This window comes from Lissotriton helveticus, chromosome 12 (assembly GCF_964261635.1).
Source record: "Lissotriton helveticus chromosome 12, aLisHel1.1, whole genome shotgun sequence".
Classification (NCBI taxonomy): Eukaryota; Metazoa; Chordata; class Amphibia; order Caudata; family Salamandridae; genus Lissotriton; species Lissotriton helveticus.
This window is the reverse complement of record NC_136073.1, coordinates 586696492-586720431: the sequence shown is the minus strand read 5'-3', so window position 1 is coordinate 586720431 and position 23940 is coordinate 586696492. Positions and strand designations below refer to the sequence as shown.

Sequence of the window (23940 nt, the reverse complement as noted above, 5' to 3'; positions counted from 1 at the left end):
TCCCCCCCTGGTAACCCTGTCCATTTCACTCCCTCGGGTCCAACAGTACCACTTCCTTTCCCCAACGTACCTTTCTCTCAACCCCCCCACTCTGCCAGCTGCCCGTTCCCTCACTGCCTCCTCGCCTACCTGACATGCCCTCCACAACTACCTCACCTCTTTTCCTCACAAACCTCCTTCATTCCCATGACTCTACACAGCTCTCCCCTCTCCTTCTACCCTTACGCTGTGTTCCGCACCCTTCTCCCCCTAATATTATCCCTAATTCCTCTCCTTCTTGCAACACCAACAAAGGCAACTCTCCCTTAACCTCCGATTTGTTAACTCCCGCTCTCAACCTCCACCTTTCCCCGCGTTTGAACCTTACACCCCTACTCACCTCCTTTCCCCCCACCTCTCCCTGCCTTCCACCACCAATTCCACCCCCACCTGTGTCCATCGATCCACCCAACCTTCCGTGCTCTGCATTACTCTCGCTGGAAAATAAGCTAGGTTCCCTTATCACTTACATCTCACAACTTACAGATGCAATTTCACTGCTAAGCTCTAAGATTTCCACCTTTCCGTGCACCCCCTCTCCGTCCCAACTTCCTACGAGATGCACCTCGCCCCCTCACCTCAATTTAGCCAAGCTCAATCAGTCGTCAGCAAACTCTGTTAATTCGCACAAGCCTTTGAACGCCGCCCTCCCTCAACCTGCATACCATAGCAACCCTACTATCTACACTATTCCAACCATCTCCTCTGTCAGAACCAAGCAACCACCTAAAACTTCCCGAGCACCCCCACATAAACACAACATCCCGATTACCCTTCAGAGCCCAAGTGCCCCCGTCACCAAAACAGTCCTGACAGAGCTGCGTTGTCTGCTCCACAACTGCAGATCTGCAGTAAAACACAAACTTGAAATCTCGGATACCATCACCCACCACAATATTGACATGCTCTTCCTCACAGAGACCTAGTTCAAAGATACCTCGCATGCTATTTTTGATCTCCTATTACCTACAGGCTATTCTATACTTAAGAATGACAGAACAGAAAACACGGGGGGAGGTGTTGCAGTCATCTTTAGAAACTCCCTTCAACTTAAGGCCTCTCCTATCAGCTCCTTCCTCACCTTTGAATGCCTTTCTTTTGAGTTACAAGTGCATCACCGTTCACCCCTTAGTTTCCATGTCATTTACCGTCCGCCTCGTAGCGGCCCTGCGTTTTTGGAGGAACTCACTGACTTCATCAGTGACCAATACTCGCAAAGTGACAATCAGACTTTCGTAGGTGATTTCAATCTACACTGGGGCTCACCGCAAGACTCTTCCGCAAACTCCCTGGCCACCTTCCTCTCTGATAACGATCTCATCCAACACTGTACAGAATCAACACACTCTAAGGGCTCAATCCTGGACCTTGTTATTTCTAAAGCAGGCATGCTTTCCATCTCTACCCCTATTCACGTAGACTGGTCTGACCACCTCCTCATACCATTCTCTATTCAACTATCACACGCTATTACACTTGGCCAACCCAAGAGGGCTATCTCCTGGTTCCGTGATGTTAAAAATATTGATGTCGGTCCCCTCTGTGAATCAGCTTTGTTATCACTTCCAAGGCTAGACCCGAACCTGGATGTTGACGATCTCACCTCCCAATGTCTCACAGTTCTTGCAGATGAAATCAACAACGTCGCTCCACTCAAAAGCAAAAGGTTAAGGCCCACCCCCTCAGCACCTTGGTTCAACAAATCCCTCTATGAAGAAAGGAAGCAGCTAAGATTCCTGGAGAAACAATGGAGGCAAGTGCCCTCCACCGATAACTTGTCCACGCTTCGCTCCGCAAGATCCAAGTACCACAAACACATCTTCCTTGGGAAAGCGGCACACTTCAAAACCCTCCTTGACTCAGCCAAAAATAGACCCAAAAAACTATTTGATCTCATCAAGTGTCCTGACCCCTCTCCCCCTTCCTCCAAGTTGGAGGACTCTGCAAAGAGAGCAGCGGATTTCGCTTTATTCTTCGACGAAAAAGTGAAATCCCTTGTGGATCAGGTCGCTCATCCTACCCTTCCAGAGGAGTGCAAGTCCTTAGCCGTTTGGCAAAACTTTGACCCCATATCTGAAGATGCCCTTCTCAAGTGCATCCGCGAAACAAAGCCCTCCAACCATCATCTGGACCCCATCCCCAGTGCCATTGCCATTGACTTTTATACCCTTTCCGTCCCCTACTGGTCCACTCTGGTCAACCTCTCCCTCTATCAAGGCTCCCTTCCTGTCTCCTTCAAAACTGGGCAGGTCACCCCGCTTCTTAAACAAGCATTGGAAATGCAATAGGTCTCGCAATAGAATAGTTAGACATTTTTCTTTTTGCAAATGGAAGAGTGGCGTTGCGTGGATGAGTGGCGTTGCGTGGATGAGTGGCGTTGCGTGGATGAGTGGCGTTGCGTGGATGAGTGGTGTGTGTGAGTGGCGTTGCGTGTGTGAGTGGCGTTGCGTGTGTGAGTGGCGTTGCGTATGTGAGTGGCGTAGCGTGTGTGAGTGGCGTAGCGTGTGTGAGTGGCGTTGCATGTGTGAGTGGCGTTGCGTGTGTGAGTGGCGTTGTGTGTGTGAGTGGCGTTGCGTGTGTGAGTGGCGTTGCGTGTGTGAGTGGCGTTGCGTGGATGAGTGGGGTTGGAATGCAATAAGTATCGCATTAGAAAAGTTGTAGTTATTGGTCTTGTAAATGACAATTTTTTTTTTTAGCGATGTTAAAATTGCTATATTGATGGCTTTGTCATTTACAATGCCAATAGTTATAACGTTAGCAAATGTGACACCTATAGCATTTTGAATGCAACATGTTTAGTATTTACGTGACTTATATGGCAGCTCTGGTCGTTATGCTACATCTCTAGATAGCTTTATCTTCTGCAAATGTGACACCTATTGTAACACAATATGTGTTGTGAGGGTGAGTGAGGGTGAGTGAGGGTGATTGAGGGTGAGTGAGGGTGAGGGGTTGAGGGTGAGTGATGGTGAGGGGTTGAGGGTGAGTGAGGGTGAGGGGTTGAGGCTGAGTGAGGGTGAGGGTGATTGAGGGTAAGGGGTTGAGGGTGAGTGAGGGTGAGGGTGAGGGGTTTAGGGTGAGTGAGGGTGAGGTGTTGAGGGTGAGTGAGGGTGAGTGAGGGTGAGTGAGTGAGGGTGAGGGTGAGTGAGGGTGAGTGAGTGTGAGTGAGGGTGGGGGTGAGTGAGGGTGAGTGAGGGTGAGGGGTTGAGGGTGGTTGAGGGATTGAGGGTGAGTGAGGGTGAGGGGTTGAGGGTGAGAGGGTGATGGTGAGGGTGAGTGAGGGTGAGGAGTTGAGTGTGAGTGAGGGTGATTGAGGGTGAGGTGTTGAGGGAGGGTGAGGGTGGGTGAGGGTGAGGTGTTGAGGGTGAGTGAGGGTGAGGGTGAGTGAGGGTGAGGGGTTGAGGGTGGGTGAGGGTGAGTGAGGGTGAGGGGTTGAGGGTGAGTGAGGGTGAGGGTGAGGCTGAGAGGTTGAGGGTAAGTGAGGGTGAGTGATGGTGAGGCTGAGGGGGTGAGGGTAAGTGAGGGTGAGTGAGGGGTTGAGGGTGAACGGTTGAGGGTGAGTGAGGTTGAGGGTGAAGTGTTGAGGGTGAGCGAGGGTGAGGGGTTGAGAGTGAGTGAGGGTGAGGCGTTGAGGGTGAGTGAGGGTGAGGGTGAGTGTGGGTGAGGGTGAGTGAGGGTGAGTGAGGGTGAGGGGTTGAGGGTGAGTGAGGGTGAAGGGTTGAGAGTGATTGAGGATGAGGGGTTGAGGGTGAGTGAGGGTGAGGGGTTGAGGCTGAGTGAGGGTGAGGGTGATTGAGGGTAAGGGGTTGAGGCTGAGTGAGGGTGAGGGTGAGGGTGAGGGGTTGAGTGTGAGTGAGGGTGAGGGTGATTGAGGGTGAGGTGTTGAGGGTGAGTGAGGGTGAGTGAGGGTGAGGGTGATTGAGGGTGAGTGAGGGTGAGGCGTTGAGGGTGATTGAGGGTGACTGAGGGTGAGTGAGAGTGAGGGTGAGTGATGTGTTGAGGGTGAGGGGTTGAGGGTGAGTGAGGGGGAGGCTGAGGGGTTGAGGGTGAGTGATGGTGAGGGGTTGAGGGAGGGTGAGGGTGAGTGAGGGTGAGTGAGGGTGAGGGCTTGAGGGTGAGTGAGGGTGAGGGTGAGTGAGGGTGAGAGGGCGAATGAGTGAGGGTGAGGGTGAGTGAGGGTGATTGAGGGTGAGTGAGGGTGAGTGAGGGTGAGTGAGGGTGAGTGAGGGTGAGGGTGATTGAGGGTGAGTGAGGGTGAGTGTGAGTGAGGGTGAGGGTGAGTGAGGGTGAGGGTGAGTGAGGGTGATTGAGGGTGAGTGAGGGTGAGTGATGGTGATGTGTTGAGGGTGATTGCGAGTTATTGAGGGTGAGGGGTTGAGGTTGAACAATTTTTTTTTTATTAAAATGTCTGACGCAAAGCGCCACCTTAACGCTACCGACATGTACCAGGTTAGCGTTCTAGTTTTTTTTTTCTTTTCCCTACCGTTACGTATTTTTTTTGATGGACATTTTTTTTAGCCAATCGGAGCGCGACGTTTTTGACGTCGCGTTCCGATTTGCATACGTAATCGGTGGAATTCTCCAGAACATGGAGAATAGCCGGATGCGGAAGGCGTGTTCCTGTTCGTGTGCTGTTGGTGCGTCGTATGATAGGTAAGAGATTTCCTCGACGTGTTTTTTTAATATAATTTAAAGTAGTATTGATAGTATGCATAAATTAGTTAATAATTATGAGTGTATTTATATAAATAGTGACATATTTTGTTAGCGATTGTAATTATTTTAGTTATTTATGTAATTTATATGTAAGTAAGTGTTTTTATTTACTACCTATAGTATGTTTAAGTTAATGAATGAATAGGAGTGTATTTTTAATAATGTTGACATTGTATTTTTTTGTTTGTAATATTTCGAAATGAATATTATGTAATGTAATTAAAGTCTTGTTTTTATTATTCGATATGTAATGTATTTATTTTCTTAAAGTGTTATGTAATGTATTATTAGCAGTTGTTTGTTATTTGACGTACAAGAGCTGTTCTTTGAGTTTCTAAGTACTCTTTTCGCCATGAATATTGTACACTTCAAATGTATTAATTGTATTACGAGTTGTTTTGTGAAGCTAAGAGACATATGTAATGTTTATTGATGATGTTAGCGCTGAATCCAAGTTGCGTAATATGTTTTTTATATTTGATGTAATTCCGTGTGATGAACTGCTATTGTTATATGCCTACGGCTTTTTGTGTAACTCATGACAATTGTGTTTAATCCGTCCCATTTACGGGATGAATAGTGCTTGTTTATTACCCAAGTTAAAAATAGGCTGTTTTACTTTTGTGTTTGTACATCCTAGTCCTCGCATCCTGACTGATATTTCTTCGTTCTTTTGTTGGTGTTATTTTGTCCTAATAATTGTTGGTTTGGTGACCTGAAGCTTGATAAACATCATTGCGCGTATTTTTACTTTGGTTGTTATTTTCTAGGATGTCTTTCTGTTGCGTATCTTGAGGGTGTATTTGTAGGGTGAATTAGGCTGTTAGTTTATTAGGGTGAATTAGGACTCAGGATTTCTATCTTGGAGTTAGAGTGTGGATTAGGATAGTTTATTTCTATTCTTCCTTTTGTTGTTGTATGTGTGTGTGTGTGTGTGTGTGAGGGTGAGTGAGGGTGTGTGAAGCTGAGGGTGTGTGACGGTGTGTGAGGGAAGCTTGCACTGCTGCTGTCGGTGCTGTACCTGTTCCATGTGTAAGGGAAGCTTGCACTGCTGCCGCCTGTGCTGTACCTGATGTATGTGTGAGGGAAGCTTGCACTGCTGCCGCCTGTGCTGTACCTGATCTATGTGTGAGGGAAGCTTGCACTGCTGCTGCCTGTGCTGTACCTGCTCTGTGTGTGAGGGAAGCTTGCACTGCTGCTGTCGGTGCTGTACCTGTTCCATGTGTAAGGGAAGCTTGCACTGCTGTTGCCTGTGCTGTACCTGCTCCGTGTTTGAGGGAAGCTTGCATTGCTGTTGCCTGTGCTGTACCTGCTCCGTGTGTGATGGAAGCTTGCACTGTTGCTGCCTGTGCTGTACCTGCTCTGTGTGTGAGGGAAGCTTGCACTGTTGATGCCTGTGCTGTACCTGCTCTGTGTAAGTAAATGGAGAGGAGGGAGAGAGTTGGAAGAGAGAGTGAAAGAGGCCGAAACGTGGAGAGTAAAAGAAAGAGCGAAGGAATATGTAAGCTGAGAGATGTGGCATAACAGAAGGATTGGTAGTGCGGGCACTGCTGCTTAGGGTTTCTGCGAGATTTGTGTAAGTAAATGGAGAGGGGGAGAGAGTTGGAAGAGAGAGTGAAAGAGGCAGAAACGTGGAGAGTAAAAGAAAGAGCGAAGGAATATGTAAGCTGAGAGATGTGGCATAACAGAAGGATTGGTAGTGCGGGCACTGCTGCTTGGGGTATCTGCGAGATTTGTGTAAGTAAATGGAGAGGGGGGAGAGAGTTGGAAGAGAGAGTGAAAGAGGCAGAAACGTGAAGAGTAAAAGAAAGAGCGAAGGAATCTAAGCTGCGAGATGTGGCATAACAGAAGGATTGGTAGTGCGGGCACTGCTGCTTGGGGTATCTGCGAGATTTGTGTAAGTAAATGGAGAGGGGGGATAGAGTTGGAAGAGAGAGTGAAAGAGGCAGAAACGTGGAGAGTAAATGAAAGTGCGAAGGAATCTGTAAACTGAGAGATGTGGCATAACAGAAGGATTGGTAGTGCGGGCACTGCTGCTTGGGGTATCTGCGAGATTTGTGTAAGTAAATGGAGAGGGGGGAGAGAGTTGTAAGAGAGAGTGAAAGAGGCAGAATCGTTGAGAGGAAAAGAAAGTGCGAATCTGTAAGCTGAGAGATGTGGCATAACAGAAGGATTGGTAGTGCGGGCACTGCTGCTTGGGGTATCTGCGAGATTTGTGTAAGTAAATGGAGAGGGGGGAGAGAGTTGGAAGAGAGAGTGAAAGAGGCAGAAACGTGGAGAGTAAAAGAAAGAGCGAAGGAATATGTAAGCTGAGAGATGTGGCATAACAGAAGGATTGGTAGTGCGGGCACTGCTGCTTGGGGTATCTGCGAGATTTGTGTAAGTAAATGGAGAGGGGGGAGAGAGTTGGAAGAGAGAGTGAAAGAGGCAGAAACGTGAAGAGTAAAAGAAAGAGCGAAGGAATCTGTAAGCTGAGAGATGTGGCATAACAGAAGGATTGGTAGTGCGGGCACTGCTGCTTAGGGTTTCTGCGAGATTTGTGTAAGTAAATGGAGAGGGGGGAGAGAGTTGTAAGAGAGAGTGAAAGAGGCAGAATCGTTGAGAGGAAAAGAAAGTGCGAATCTGTAAGCTGAGAGATGTGGCATAACAGAAGGATTGGTAGTGCGGGCACTGCTGCTTGGGGTATCTGCGAGATTTGTGTAAGTAAATGGAGAGGGGGGAGAGAGTTGGAAGAGAGAGTGAAAGAGGCAGAAACGTGGAGAGTAAAAGAAAGAGCGAAGGAATATGTAAGCTGAGAGATGTGCCATAACAGAAGGATTGGTAGTGCGGGCACTGCTCCTTGGGGTATCTGCGAGATTTGTGTAAGTAAATGGAGAGGGGGGAGAGAGTTGGAAGAGAGAGTGAAAGAGGCAGAAACGTGGAGAGTAAAAGAAAGAGCGAAGGAATCTGTAAGCTGAGAGATGTGGCATAACAGAAGGATTAGTAGTGCGGGCACTGCTGCTTGGGGTATCTGCGAGATTTGTGTAAGTAAATGGAGAGGGGGAGAGAGTTGGAAGAGAGAGTGAAAGAGGCAGAAACGTGGAGAGTAAAAGAAAGAGCGAAGGAATATGTAAGCTGAGAGATGTGGCATAACAGAAGGATTGGTAGTGCGGGCACTGCTGCTTGTGGTATCTGCGAGATTTGTGTAAGTAAATGGAGAGGGGGGAGAGAGTTGTAAGAGAGAGTGAAAGAGGCAGAAACGTTGAGAGGAAAAGAAAGTGCAAATCTGTAAGCTGGGAGATGTGGCATAACAGAAGGATTGGTAGTGCGGGCACTGCTGCTTGGGGTATCTGCGAGATTTGTGTAAGTAAATGGAGAGGGGGGAGAGAGTTGGAAGAGAGAGTGAAAGAGGCAGAAACGTGGAGAGTAAAAGAAAGAGCGAAGGAATCTGTAAGCTGAGAGATGTGGCATAACAGAAGGATTGGTAGTGCGGGCACTGCTGCTTGGGGTATCTGCGAGATTTGTGTAAGTAAATGGAGAGGGGGGAGAGAGTTGGAAGAGAGAGTGAAAGAGGCAGAAACGTGAAGAGTAAAAGAAAGAGCGAAGGAATCTGTAAGCTGAGAGATGTGGCATAACAGAAGGCTTGGTAGTGCGGGCACTGCTGCTTGTGGTATCTGCGAGATTTGTGTAAGTAAATGGAGAGGGGGGAGAGAGTTGTAAGAGAGAGTGAAAGAGGCAGAAACGTTGAGAGGAAAAGAAAGTGCAAATCTGTAAGCTGGGAGATGTGGCATAACAGAAGGATTGGTAGTGCGGGCACTGCTGCTTGGGGTATCTGCGAGATTTGTGTAAGTAAATGGAGAGGTGGGAGAGAGTTGGAAGAGAGAGTGAAAGAGGCAGAAACGTGGAGAGTAAAAGAAAGAGCGAAGGAATCTGTAAGCTGAGAGATGTGGCATAACAGAAGGATTGGTAGTGCGGGCACTGCTGCTTGGGGTATCTGCGAGATTTGTGTAAGTAAATGGAGAGGGGGGAGAGAGTTGGAAGAGAGAGTGAAAGAGGCAGAAACGTGGAGAGTAAAAGAAAGAGCGAAGGAATATGTAAGCTGAGAGATGTGGCATAACAGAAGGATTGGTAGTGCGGGCACTGCTGCTTGGGGTATCTGCGAGATTTGTGTAAGTAAATGGAGAGGGGGGAGAGAGTTGGAAGAGAGAGTGAAAGAGGCAGAAACGTGGAGAGTAAAAGAAAGAGCGAAGGAATCTGTAAGCTGAGAGATGTGGCATAACAGAAGGATTGGTAGTGCGGGCACTGCTGCTTGGGGTATCTGCGAGATTTGTGTAAGTAAATGGAGAGGGGGGAGAGAGTTGGAAGAGAGAGTGAAAGAGGCAGAAACGTGGAGAGTAAAAGAAAGAGCGAAGGAATCTGTAAGCTGAGAGATGTGGCATAACAGAAGGATTGGTAGTGCGGGCACTGCTGCTTGGGGTATCTGCGAGATTTGTGTAAGTAAATGGAGAGGGGGGAGAGAGTTGGAAGAGAGAGTGAAAGAGGCAGAAACGTGGAGAGTAAAAGAAAGAGCGAAGGAATATGTAAGCTGAGAGATGTGGCATAACAGAAGGCTTGGTAGTGCGGGCACTGCTGCTTGTGGTATCTGCGAGATTTGTGTAAGTAAATGGAGAGGGGGGAGAGAGTTGTAAGAGAGAGTGAAAGAGGCAGAAACGTTGAGAGGAAAAGAAAGTGCGAATCTGTAAGCTGTGAGATGTGGCATAACAGAAGGATTGGTAGTGCGGGCACTGCTGCTTGGGGTATCTGCGAGATTTGTGTAAGTAAATGGAGAGGGGGGAGAGAGTTGGAAGAGAGAGTGAAAGAGGCAGAAACGTGGAGAGTAAAAGAAAGAGCGAAGGAATATGTAAGCTGAGAGATGTGGCATAACAGAAGGATTGGTAGTGCGGGCACTGCTGCTTGGGGTATCTGCGAGATTTGTGTAAGTAAATGGAGAGGGGGGAGAGAGTTGGAAGAGAGAGTGAAAGAGGCAGAAACGTGGAGAGTAAATGAAAGTGCAAAGGAATCTGTAAACTGAGAGATGTGGCATAACAGAAGGATTGGTAGTGCGGGCACTGCTGCTTGGGGTATCTGCGAGATTTGTGTAAGTAAATGGAGAGGGGGAGAGAGTTGTAAGAGAGAGTGAAAGAGGCAGAATCGTTGAGAGGAAAAGAAAGTGCGAATCTGTAAGCTGAGAGATGTGGCATAACAGAAGGATTGGTAGTGCGGGCACTGCTGCTTGGGGTATCTGCGAGATTTGTGTAAGTAAATGGAGAGGGGGGAGAGAGTTGGAAGAGAGAGTGAAAGAGGCAGAAACGTGGAGAGTAAAAGAAAGAGCGAAGGAATATGTAAGCTGAGAGATGTGGCATAACAGAAGGATTGGTAGTGCGGGCACTGCTGCTTGGGGTATCTGCGAGATTTGTGTAAGTAAATGGAGAGGGGGGAGAGAGTTGGAAGAGAGAGTGAAAGAGGCAGAAACGTGGAGAGTAAAAGAAAGAGCGAAGGAATCTGTAAGCTGAGAGATGTGGCATAACAGAAGGATTGGTAGTGCGGGCACTGCTGCTTGGGGTATCTGCGAGATTTGTGTAAGTAAATGGAGAGGGGGAGAGAGTTGGAAGAGAGAGTGAAAGAGGCAGAAACGTGGAGAGTAAAAGAAAGAGCGAAGGAATATGTAAGCTGAGAGATGTGGCATAACAGAAGGATTGGTAGTGCGGGCACTGCTGCTTAGGGTTTCTGCGAGATTTGTGTAAGTAAATGGAGAGGGGGGAGAGAGTTGGAAGAGAGAGTGAAAGAGGCAGAAACGTGGAGAGTAAAAGAAAGAGCGAAGGAATATGTAAGCTGAGAGATGTGGCATAACAGAAGGATTGGTAGTGCGGGCACTGCTGCTTGGGGTATCTGCGAGATTTGTGTAAGTAAATGGAGAGGGGGGAGAGAGTTGGAAGAGAGAGTGAAAGAGGCAGAAACGTGGAGAGTAAAAGAAAGAGCGAAGGAATCTGTAAGCTGAGAGATGTGGCATAACAGAAGGATTGGTAGTGCGGGCACTGCTGCTTGGGGTATCTTCGAGATTTGTGTAAGTAAATGGAGAGGGGGGAGAGAGTTGGAAGAGAGAGTGAAAGAGGCAGAAACGTGGAGAGTAAATGAAAGTGCGAAGGAATCTGTAAACTGAGAGATGTGGCATAACAGAAGGATTGGTAGTGCGGGCACTGCTGCTCGGGGTATCTGCGAGATTTGTGTAAGTAAATGGAGAGGGGGGAGAGAGTTGGAAGAGAGAGTGAAAGAGGCAGAAACGTGGAGAGTAAAAGAAAGAGCGAAGGAATATGTAAGCTGAGAGATGTGGCATAACAGAAGGATTGGTAGTGCGGGCACTGCTGCTTGGGGTATCTGCGAGATTTGTGTAAGTAAATGGAGAGGGGGGAGAGAGTTGGAAGAGAGAGTGAAAGAGGCAGAAACGTGGAGAGTAAAAGAAAGAGCGAAGGAATCTGTAAGCTGAGAGATGTGGCATAACAGAAGGATTGGTAGTGCGGGCACTGCTGCTTGGGGTATCTGCGAGATTTGTGTAAGTAAATGGAGAGGGGGGAGAGAGTTGGAAGAGAAAGTGAAAGAGGCAGAAACGTGGAGAGTAAAAGAAAGAGCGAAGGAATATGTAAGCTGAGAGATGTGGCATAACAGAAGGATTGGTAGTGCGGGCACTGCTGCTTAGGGTTTCTGCGAGATTTGTGTAAGTAAATGGAGAGGGGGGAGAGAGTTGGAAGAGAGAGTGAAAGAGGCAGAAACGTGGAGAGTAAAAGAAAGAGCGAAGGAATATGTAAGCTGAGAGATGTGGCATAACAGAAGGATTGGTAGTGCGGGCACTGCTGCTTGGGGTATCTGCGAGATTTGTGTAAGTAAATGGAGAGGGGGGAGAGAGTTGGAAGAGAGAGTGAAAGAGGCAGAAACGTGGAGAGTAAAAGAAAGAGCGAAGGAATCTGTAAGCTGAGAGATGTGGCATAACAGAAGGATTGGTAGTGCGGGCACTGCTGCTTGGGGTATCTGCGAGATTTGTGTAAGTAAATGGACAGGGGGGAGAGAGTTGGAAGAGAGAGTGAAAGAGGCAGAAACGTGGAGAGTAAAAGAAAGAGCGAAGGAATCTGTAAGCTGAGAGATGTGGCATAACAGAAGGATTGGTAGTGCGGGCACTGCTGCTTGGGGTATCTGCGAGATTTGTGTAAGTAAATGGAGAGGGGGGAGAGAGTTGGAAGAGAGAGTGAAAGAGGCAGAAACTTGGAGAGTTTGGAAGGGAGGTTGGGAGGCAGTGAAGTGAAATGTGAGGAGGCACTCCGATTACCTCTTCAAATTGTAAAATAGACGGAGGGCATTGCTGTGGGGAGGGGGTGTAGGAGAAATGCACACGGCGGGCAGGGGAGGGGGCGGAGCGGGGAGAGCGCCATGTGGGTGTCAAGAAGCCGGGGCCTTTGAAGTGAAGATAAGCTTCACTTCAAAAGGTGTCGGAGGAATGCGGGTGAGGGAACAGAAGGCAATTGCGGCTGAGGGAACTGATGTGCACGCGCTTTTAAGCTCAATGCACATGCGCATTGAGCGTAAAAGTCACGGGCACTGCAAGGAATCGCCACGATTCCTTGCTTCTTAGTTAAAGGTTGTTTAAGCCGCAATAGGCTCGCAGGCTCGATGCGCATGCGCATCGACAGGCGAGACCTAAAAACTAACTGCTGATGAGTCCGACCTCAACAACTTCCGCCCCTTCACTAACTTACCCTTTCTTGCGAAGGTTACAGATAGATGTGTAGCAAAACAACTCTCTCGTCATATCAAGGACAATGATCTTCTTGACAATTTCCAGTCGGGCTTCATTCAAAACTGCAGCACTGAAACAGCCCTACTGCAAGTGGTTGATGACGCTCTGAGGATCCTCGACTCGGGGGTCCTGTCTTTTAATTCTCCTTGACCTTTCTGCAGCCTTTGACACTGTCAATCACAACACCCTCCTCAACATTCTTAAACAGAGAATGGGCATGGAGGGCACTGTACTTAAATGGTTTGCCTCCTTCCTCTCTCATAGATCACAAATGATCAAAATAGCGAACAGTCTTTCATCCCCTGTGGCGGTAGGTCAAGGTGTTCCTCAAGGCTCTATACTTGCACCCACATTGTTCAACCTCTATTTAGAACCACTAGGAAATCTCCTAAGTAAATCCGGGATCCACTATCATCTCTATGCTGACGATACTCAAATCTACCTCAAGGTTGCCTCTACTCACGATCTCTCGATCCTAAGCTCTACTCTTGACTCCATTCATAACTGGATGTCAACTCATCAACTGATTCTGAATCCCTCCAAAACTGAATTCCTCCTCTTCAATCTCTCCTCCCCCGGTGCAATCTTGGATGGATCAGCTGAATCTACTGAACACTAAACCCATCATTGCCGACAGCGCAAAATCCCTGGGTGTTATCCTCGACAAAAAACTCAATCTAACCCCCCACATCAATTCCATTGCAAAGTCTGCTCGTTACCATCTGCGCCTTCTTTGGGAATCCGTCACTTCTTCCCGGAGCAGGACCTTATAACCCTGGTGCAATCGCTTGTCCTCTCCAGACTTGATTACTGCAATTCTCTTCTTACTGGCCTCCCCAAATCCCACCTGTCCCCCCTTAAATCTGTTCTCCATTCAGCAGCTCGTTTCATTTATGGGGCCAAAAGAAGCGACCACATCACACCAATGTTATCCACCCTCCGCTGGCTTCCAATCGAGGCCAGAGCCATCTACAAGACTGCTTGTATCACCCACAAAGCCTTGCACTCCTCCTCTCCTCGCTACCTGGTGAATAAACTGAAACTCTCTGGAGGCTCTAGACCATCACGTAATGCGGAAAATCTTCTGCTTGAACCTCCCACTTTCAAGAAGGAAAGAACGATGGCACAATCCTTTTCGGGCAATGCGGTGAGAATCTGGAACTCCCTTCCACCGCAGCTCCGGACCAACACCTCCTCCCAGGCCTTCAAAACTGACCTCAAAGCTCTCCTCCTTCAAAGACACTTCCAAATGTAACTCATGCCCTCTCTATTATCCGAAGGAAGCCCTTCCATTATAGAAAAATCTACTTTACATGACTATGGAAGTGTCTTCCCAGTGTGTTCTTGTGGTCTGAGAGTCTGCCATTTTGTGCAGTATTATCTTTCTACCTGTGTTTGGTACTCATGTGTAACTTGCACCCGTCACTTTCTCTTGTAACACACTGTTTTCTACCTCCTACATTTGTTTATTTTCGATACCTGCACAAGTGCCACCATTCCCTACGTAACGTTTGTTCTTGTGCTTGAGTGCCCTCCATATATTGCAGTATTATACCTTTATGATTACCTTGTATGCTTTGCACACGTCACTTTTTCCTCCTGTAATGCACCGTTTGCTACCTCTTTTATTTTGTTGGTTCACGATTGTCACTTTTGTAATTCACTGTTTGCTACCTCTTGTATTTTGCTGGCTCACGATTGTCATTTTTGCTTCATTTAATGTAACGTTTGCCTTTTTATTTGGTTCACTTGTAATGTTCTCATGTAGCAGTTCAAAATGCACAAATAAATAAATAAATACTACGGCCAAAAATCTTAATCGTCTCCAGGTATTGCAAAATGCCACAGCCCGCCTGGTGCTGAGGCTTCCCAGGAGAGCACCATCCAAAGCTGCCCTAAAGTCCCTCCACTGGCTTCCAATCCGTGAAAGGATTACTTTTAAAGCCTTAGGCATGTGTCATCGCATCCTTGGAGGGAGAGCACCCAGCCCTCTGAACAGCCTCATCACCCTTTATAGACCAGAGCGAATGCTCCGATCTTCGGGCACGGGTCTGGCTGTTGTCCCCAAAATACACAAAGCCCGAATGGGGGGCAGATCATTCAGGCTCCTAGCAGCCAAGAACTGGAATATGCTGCCCTCCGAACTACGGCTTGAACCCTCGGAAACCAAATTCCGTAAAGCCCTTAAGACCCATCTCTTCCGCCAAGCACTGCTGTAAACTATCGTCTTCTTACCTGTAGACTCTTAGCGCGGGGACACGCCGGTGCGCGTAACCATGCGCTCTATAAATTTCCTAAATAAAAAATAAATAAATAAATAAATAAATAAATAAATAAAATGCTTACTGGGATACTATGTCCTTTAGATCAGAAGGCTCGAGTAGAATTCCAGTGCTGGCTAAAAACATCTTGATGCAAGGAACTGTACAGCTATTCTTTGTTCAGCCTTCAGATATTGCTTTAAAAATAAAAACTAGGGGAGCTGCAGCGGAGATTCACACGACATATAACAATTTCGAGTAATTTGCTTGCTATTGGTCATTTAATATATTTTCGCGACGTTCATGCTTATGTGGGTGGCAAACCGTTCTCATTGCCAGCCTACCAGGCCTTGCTGACGTCGTAGGACAAAGATAACAGACCGTCCGCCATGTTGAGGTCAGTCAAACCGACGCTACAGACAAATCATCAAAAGTGGCGGTCTCTCATTTTCTGGATGCAGATTAAAGACGCGCAAGGTCCCGTGGCGCATGCGCGTACGCTTAATCGGGGCGGAGAGACAAGTCACCGTGGACGGTACTGGGAGTTGTAGTTCACACTGCCATCTTTCTGAAGGCGACCATTCTCGGGAAACTAACATCGCTCTCTAGGGGACTGAATGAGATCTATACTTTACTGACACTGGGTCTTGAAGAGCCTGGGGGAACCTACGACGTTCACAACAAGTGGAGGCGTAAGTCGTTGAGACCTGTGCAGGCCCGACGCCCGGGCTATCACACCGGGCCTTGCATGCACTGAGGTCTCTTCGATATGTCTCTGGTAGCCTATGCCAGTAGCGAGGACAGTGACTCGGAACCTGAACCGCCCGGGACAGAGAAGCAGCGGGGCGGTGGACTGTTCTCGAGTCTGCCACCTCCCCGTAACATCGTGCCCACTCGCTTCACGTTGGTGGACGCCGCAGAGGCAGACCTTCCTGCCACTCATCGGACTGCGCCCCCGACAAATGCACCCCCTACAGAATCCAGGTTAGGGCTGCCCCCTCCCAAGGGAAGCGGTCTGAACCTGCCTGCCCCCACCGGCGATACTTCTACCGTCCCCGGTGCCAAGAAGAGGGCGGAGCCTGTAAGGATCAGCGCCCCCCAGCTGCATGGACATGATGTGAGTAACGCTAATATAGGGGAGATAGCTGCGCCCTTTGCATGATTAACCGGCATGTGCTGGGGTGTTGTGCGAGTAATGAGCTGTATCATCATTATACTGCGACCAACATTTTATGTCCAGGCGTATACATTACAAGGATACTGAGGTGTGAATTATTTGTGATACATTTAGGGCACAAATCTAAATAAGCATTTACAATGCAACGGTCTCGCCTTTGCAAAAGTTAGAGCTATTGGCATTGTAAATGACAACATTTTTATTTATGTGTTGGTTTTGAAAACACATAAGTAAATGGCATTATCATTTACAATGCCAATAGCTTAATCTCTCGCAAATGCCGGTATATCCCACGTACATTTGGTATAATCCCGGGTGCCGCGATTATACCAAAATGAAAGAAATAGAAAAAACATCTATTTCTTTCATTTGGAGTGAATACCGGGCTGTACATGGAGGAGGAATGTGGCCAGAATAGCAATGAAATTACATGATAAAACATAATACACATATATTTGAGAATAAAATTTTAATATTGGAATAATGATGAATGATAATGAATATCAAAAAAGTAATAATTATACCGGTAGCAGTAATTATAGTATTGTTGTAATTTAATAAGTAGAGGTTAAGTTAAGTAGAGAGTAAAAGGTTTCTTTTCCAAGGTCTGTGTGTGGACTTTTTGCGCTCAGCCTCTGGCCTCCGCCGAATTCTTATCACGTCAGAATTAGAGCGGATTCCACTTCCTGGCCCTGACTCATAAAGTCAATATAACATGGCATAGTGTGGGATAGGTAGTTCTGAAGACTTCTCAGGACTCTGTGAAGAATAGAGTAATTATATATAAGGCTCATGATTTAATTCGAAGACGGAAGGGCCTGCCCTTCATTCTTCAGAAGACGTTACATTGAGTAGCATATAGTTGAATAACAGCAGCACTCGTTACCCACAGCGCCAGGAATCCCCAAGACTGACAGCAAGAAAGATGTGACCATAAAAAAGATAAACAATATACCTATGTTCGCCCCTGTGGTTGATGATTTGACTGTGATGTGTATCTATCTGTACTTAAAGTGCACGGCCCACAGGAATGTCGTGTGTTAGTTGAGTAGGTCAACAACTGAAGACGAGCTGTCAGACGGAGTGCGCGCTGCATTCTTGCAGCAAGTGCAGCTGTGAATGCGGGGAGGTTGTCAACAAGTTCCACATTTTATCTCTGCAGGATGTGCAAGCCGCACAGCTGTTCTTAATCGGGAAGTGTCGCTTTAATTCGAAAGTCAGGGCATCACGGGAAGGAATGTCTTTGAGTCGGGGCAGCTGTGGAAACATGCCCCCTGCTGCCAGTGTCACGCGGTCCAGTCATATCGGACGGGCCTTGAAAGAGGCGCGTTTTTTATGACCCTGGCGGAGACACACACACCTTTCTTCCCTGCGTCATTGCTCGGCGTGGTGGGGTGGGCGATAACCAGCCACTGGGTGCAGGCGCTTGCAGCCCAGAGGCAGAGCGTTACCAGCAGCGGCCTGCAGCCTACTTCCTGGGTGGCTGGCTGGCAGTAGGGCAAGGCTGACAAACACCCCGAGTGTGTTGTTTCGCAACCTAAATTGCGCCCTATTCAGCTAACACAAAAAATTTTGCATTTGTTACTATATATGCAGGTATAAAAAAAAAAAAAAAGGACGGGAACCGTAGATCTGTAGCTCGGGCCAGGACAAGAGATGTGTTCTTTGAACCCACGCTGAAAGCCTTTCCATTTCAAGAGTTTTCATTTCACAACATCTCTTCTTCCCGCAGCCCCTGTCGAATTTAGCATTAGACGTACCCTGTTACATCGATATTCTATTGATCAGCCACCGTCTGTGTATCCGTGAGTGTTGTATGCATCTGCCTTTCCACCCCTCCTGTCCCGTCCTGTCCCCGTACCCCCCTCAGTATCTCCACACCCTTTGGATGCTGTGTATTTATTTGGAAGGTTTTATATAGCGCGGACATTACCGAACTTTGATAGAGTGCTTTACATTAGAAATAAGACATCACAATAGAATTATAAACTACACCACTCGAACGTAAACAGGTAAGATGCTAAAGAGGGTTTCACACATTAATAACCATGTGTGCAGATGAGGCAGGCGCAGCCTTTGAGAGGCCCGTATAAAGCTGTGGAAAGCTCCGTGGAGCATGTAGTAAACACTTTAGTGGGAGTGTCGTGCGCAAAACCTGTCCCCTTGCACAAGCTGCTGCGAGGTGCTACCAGAGCCCCGACCCCAGTGATCTCCAGGGAGCGCTGCTGCCTTGGCTGCAGCTCCAGCAGGCAGGGCAGGCACCTCTGTCCAGAGCAGCAGGGCCTCTTCAGACGAAGGAGCTTGGTTCCCTGCTCCCAGCTCTCACATCACTCCACCTTCCCTAATTTCGTAGCTCCCGGCCCGCCTCCAGTCCCACCTCTAGTCCCACCTCTACGCAGAGCCCCAGCCCTCCTCCTAAGACTCCTCCTCTTTGCTCCAAGTCCTCCTCATCTCCGAAAGAAAACTGGGAGCCAATGAGCAAACCACTTCAAGCATAACTTCTCACTTTCTATTTTCAGTCCGCACCTTCCTCTGCAAATACCGCTCCAACGCTGGCTACATCAAGCGCAATTCAAGAGATGGCGATTTGCAACTCCTCAGTTAAAGTAAACGCCGCCAGTAAACATATTCAAAGCAAAAAATAAAGCGGCGGGATCTCTCGAGTCCCGGCGTGTACCTCCTCATGTAATACCACCGATTAATGGGCAGCTCCAGGCACTACTCTGATCGGGGCTTTAGCGCACAGAGTCCTGACCCCGGGTTACAATCACGCAGCGGAACCTGGACGTCAGCAAGCGCGGGGAGGGGGAAACAGAGTTCTCGCAAGGAGGGAGCGTTGGGGCCCGACTTACTGCTGTAGTAAAAGGTTCCTTATCTTCTTTATGGGGCGAAACAGATGGCCCCATAAAGAAGATAAGAAAGCTTTTACCGCAGCAATAAGTCAAGTACGCCAGTCTGAAAAGGATGGGGCTTACAGAGAAAGAAGAACGTCACTAGGACCTCTTCTCAAATGGCTGGCCACTGTTTAGCATGAACGGTGACGCCAGCCAATGGAAAAGAGGGGCGGGCTTAACCTCTCTAGTGAAAAATACCCTACCTCATTAAATCTCGCCAGCTCGACTGCGCATCTGCGCTGTCTTTCGCAGGCCGAGACCTAAAAAGAAGTGGGGGGACTGGCCAAGTTAGGCAGCATGCAAGTGACATCATGGCGCGTGACATCCCAGTGCATGACATCACGTGACATTGCATGTGACATCTCAACCCATGACCTCACAGGAAGTGACGTCATATCTTAAGACCTCACACATATGTGTAGCAGGTCTTTTATGAGTACATTTGAGAGCATTGCAGTATTTAACAAATTAGATTTTGTGTCTGGGTTGTGCCAAGAAAGTGACGAAACCCCAACGGAAAATCTGGGCCTCAGTTTATACAATTATTTTTTAAAACCCTGCCACACATAAATTAGCAACAAGGAGACAAGTGGCAGTAAATCTGTTCTGCTTAACTTTTTGCAAAGTCTGCATTTGTACAAATCTTATGGGGTTAAGACGTTTGCTACAGAGATCTTTATATTCCAACTTAATCACGGAATAATAATGGTAAGATAACTCTGGAGTTTAACATATTTGCTGGAGATATGTGTTTTGGCTAGTCCCTGTTTTTAATCAAAATAGCATAGAGGGTCAGTATGTCTCCTGCAAAGCACATTAGGTATCCCACAAACAATAGATTTTCATTTGATGTAAATGGGTAAGTGGGTTACTGCTTTTGACACAGAGATCCTTTTGTTACGTGAAGTTCCTAAATTTTAGTCCTTCTAATATAGTGCAGTGAGCTACGAAGGACATGTAGCTCCTACACCTTGAAAGCCTCACTGTCTTATGCAATAATACATCATGCACATTGATTTATACATATATGATTTATTGTCCATGAATAATGTGTACATGTGATGTAAAGTGCCCTGACAACCTGCAATGGGATGAGCAGCACTATAGCGCTACAAAAGAAATAAAACAAAAAGTGGTATTTAAATGTATTTGTGTAAATAGTGGGATCGACCAACACATCTTACATTCTTACAGTGCATGCATATCTCTTGTATACAGGGACTGAAGAGAATCAGAAATGTGCCCCTCACAAATATCTGTGAGGGGATGAGCTGTGTGCCTTTGTTTCCCCTCCATTACATTTAGGTGTGAGGCTCCCAATCGCTCCCATCCAGGTTACTCCAACAAAAGGAGGCCTGGCGGCCCCTTAATTTCAGCCTTTGTTACGGGCCTTGCTGGAATCCAATAAGCCCCTTCTCTGCTTGCACTTTGCTGCTCTGAACGAAAGCATACAACATGCAGGTGCCACTAAATGTGTCCTGGTGTCTGAAAATTACACCGGGACAAGTTTAGCATATTTCTCTGAGGCCCAACTTCTTGGCAGGGTAGACTGTGTCCATCCTGTGACAAGAGTGGGTAGACGCCGTTCATCCGTGTGTGACCTGGACTTGTGCCCTGGATACATTAAAAACAATCATGACGTAGCCTGTATATTTGCCCATGGTAAACTGGTGTTGTGGCAATTTTTTCATTGTAAGCCACAAAAATAAAAGCAGGAAATTGCAAAGCCACTCCGTCTCAGATTTAAATAACAAAGCTGTTGGCTCTGCCAGTATATGTTTAGGTTGCTATGTGTCAAGGCCCATGCCTTGCAATCTTGGAATGGATTTCCTGTTAAGGCAGATCCCCCTCCAGGATTTTGTGAATTGTTTTGCCAAATTTTGAGGCCTCAAAATAAAAAAGCAACGGCCCAAAAAAGCAAAAATTGATTTATTTTCGAATCTGGAGCTAAACATGTCTGTCACACGGAAACATGTCCCAGATGTGGGGCCAGAAAACGGCACTGTACAGAGCACGGCAGACAAATGTTTGGTGCCCGCAGAGCGAAGATTTACATTTTAAAGTTGCACTCTCTCTGTCACCACTCTGCCATCATGCTTCCCAGCATCAAATAAATGGTACTGGAGGGAAACTGTTACTTTAGTCCCCTGTACTCACCTCCCACCTTAAATTAAGGTGTGAGGCGGGATATATGATGATACATCGCAAACGCTCACATCGCATGCTTTTACATCGTAATTTATACATCGCATATGCCCTTACATCGTGAGTAAACACATCACATACCATTACGTCGCATTCGTATAGGCATGCATGTGAAATACAGTTACATCGCATACAGACACCCCGCATATTATTATATAGCAATTTTAAGCCGTATGCTCATTTCCCTTCACCCGACCCTAAACCCTAATCCTTGAACCATGAAACAGTACCCTACAATATGGCACGCTAACACTGTCCTAAGCCCTAAACAGACCCCCCAGGATATAGCGGCATGGATTAGCAAATTTAGCGGCACAAAAATGGAAATTTAGCGGCACAAATATGGAAATTTAGCGGCAATTTTGCGGCATTTTATTTGGCCATTTTTCCTACAACAAAACACATACTTTTTAGTTTTTTTTAGTTATTTAACAACATGAAGCTATGTATGTTATGTTATGTTAAATGGAGTTTTGTAAAGCGCTCAGCTACTCAGACAGAGTGTCCCGGTGCTGACAGACCCAAAGAAAATAGCACAGAACAGGGACATGGGGGAATTATTGGCAGAACAGCCATGTCTTGAGTTCTTTTCTAAATGACATTAAGTTGTCCATCTTCCTTAACAACACTGGAAGAGCGTTCCAAGCCTTAGGCGCCAGATGTTTAAAGGAACGGCCTCCGATCCGGGCCCGTCTAACGGCCAGAGTCATAGCTAACGACCAAGAAGCTGAGCGCAAGGCTCTGGCGGGGTGGTGGAAGCCAATCCTGCTCCTCAGATATCGTGCGCCCTTGCCATGCAGTGCCTTGAAAGCGATTTATAAGAGTCTTAAAGACAATACGCTTTCGTATTGGCAACCAGTGAAGGGAATTCATGAGCCCCGTAGCATGGGATCTCCGTCCGAGACCGAAAATTGCCCGCTCCGCAGAGTTCTGCACCACCTGCAGGCGGGACAGAAGGCAGTCCGGGAGGCCAAGGTAGAGCACATTCGCATAATCCAGCCTGGACCCAACCAGAGCCTGGACAATCGTCCTCCTGTGAGAGATGGAAAGGAGTGGCAGGAATTTTCTCAACATTTTGAGCAAGCCAAAACATTGCCCGACCAGGCCCAAAATCTGAGGCTTAAAGGTGAGACCATTATCCATCTTTATTCCGAGATTTTTCGCAGCTGAAGTGTCCGAGTCCGGAGGAAACATGTCAGCCGGCCACCATGATTTCCAGCCAGGGTCAGGATGACAGCCGAAAAACAGGACCTCTGATTTATCGGAATTACACTTCAATTGGTTAAGTTGGAACCAGGCAAAGACCGTATCCAGGCAGTTCTTAATCCGCTCTCCATCAAACTCCCTGTTCTTATCACAGGTGAAAAGGAGCTGGGTGTCATCTGCATAAGAGACGATCTGGGCGCCGCAAGACTCAGCCAGCGCCGCCAGAGGGGCCATATCAATATTAAACAGAGTGGGGCTCAGAATGGAACCCTGAGAAACCCCCACCTCCAAAGGCGGCACAACGGCTGAGTACGGAGGGGCCCAGACCGTCTGTCGGCGGTCCGAAAGGAAGCACTTAAACCATCTGAACACCGTCCCCTCCACCCCAATCTCCGAGAGTCTTGCGAGGAGACGGCTGTGGGGGATGGTGTCAAACGCCGCCGAGAGATCCAACATCACCAGCAATGCCTTTCCCCCACCATCAAGGACCTCCCTGACTGCCTCCGAGACCTCCAGCAATGCCGTTTCAGTGCTCATATTAGCCCTGAATCCCGACTGAGTTTGATGGAGGGCACCATGAGTCTCGACAAAGTCCGACAGGACAATTTGTACATGCTTTTCCGCGACCTTGGCCAGGACCGGGAGCAGAGAGATGGGCCGATAATTAGCATGGCTCTTAGGGTCCAGGGACGTTTTTTTAGTAGCGGTAGAACCAGTGCCTGTTTCCACGCTGACGGCACCACCCCACCTGTAGAGAACAATTCAACATAGGATTAATAATGGGGTTCAAGGCCTGGGCCATCTTAGCTAAAAACGTGGCGGGACAGGGGTCCAGCGGAGAACCAGATTTCATTTTGGACAAGAAATCCAGTGAATTCCAGATCAATGGAGGGAAACTCAGACAGTATGGGTCTATCCACTTTGGGTCTTTGGTTTATTTACAATGTAGACACTTTGTTTGGCTTCAAGGCTACATATAGGACATAAACATGTTAATGAATAAATGCCCCAAAAGCAATGCTCCCCAGGGACCGCCACACACTGGGCACGCAGAAACACACTGTGAGGTAGTGGTATTCAGTAGTATTCAGGGGGCAGACGTTTAAAGCATGTCTTTGATTGGCAGCATGCAAGATTAACATTTGTTGTCAGGGCTGGCTTTAGGGTATTGCGGCCAGTGCCAATTCAGTGGTGGTGCACCCTGGGACCACGAGTCCCACCAGGGCGATGCGGCGAGCACAGCAGGTTCACTCAAAAAGCAAAAGACTGCCCGTCAGCAGCCCAGAGCAGCAAAACAGCGTTACAGGCGTCCCGCTCTGCTTCGGGCAAGGCGGCGCTTTATAGCGTGGTGTCAGTGTCTCCCGAATGCAGCAGCTGTGCCCAATTCATTGGTGGTGCACCCTGGGACCACGAATCCCACCCGTGCGATGCGGCGAGCACAGCAGGTTCCCTCGAAAAGCTAAAGACTGCCGTCAGCAGCCCAAAGCAGCAAAACAGCGTTACAGGCGTATTTATTACGCCTTTGTTGATGTATTGTAAATATTAGTGATACACAACCCTCTCCCCAAAGAACAGCAAGCACTGTCCATAACATAGTAAAACATGCCTTGGCAAAGCCAAAGGCTTGGCTTTGACTAC

At 47.7% G+C, this 23940-nt stretch overlaps 1 protein-coding gene across 2 annotated transcripts in view; it reads left to right on the top strand.

Moving 5' to 3' along the window:
- Positions 1-15348: 15348 nt before the first annotated feature.
- The window catches only part of PRCC (proline rich mitotic checkpoint control factor), a 216835-nt gene continuing 208243 nt past the window's right edge, over positions 15349-23940 (top strand). Inside the window, exon 1 of one of the 2 annotated variants that reach the window (XM_078668317.1) lies at positions 15349-15937. In XM_078668317.1, the coding sequence (XP_078524443.1) occupies positions 15590-15937 (348 nt within the window). In that variant the 5' untranslated portion in view covers positions 15349-15589. The remainder of the gene's footprint in view (positions 15938-23940) is intronic. The other variant, XM_078668318.1, reaches the window with a different exon arrangement.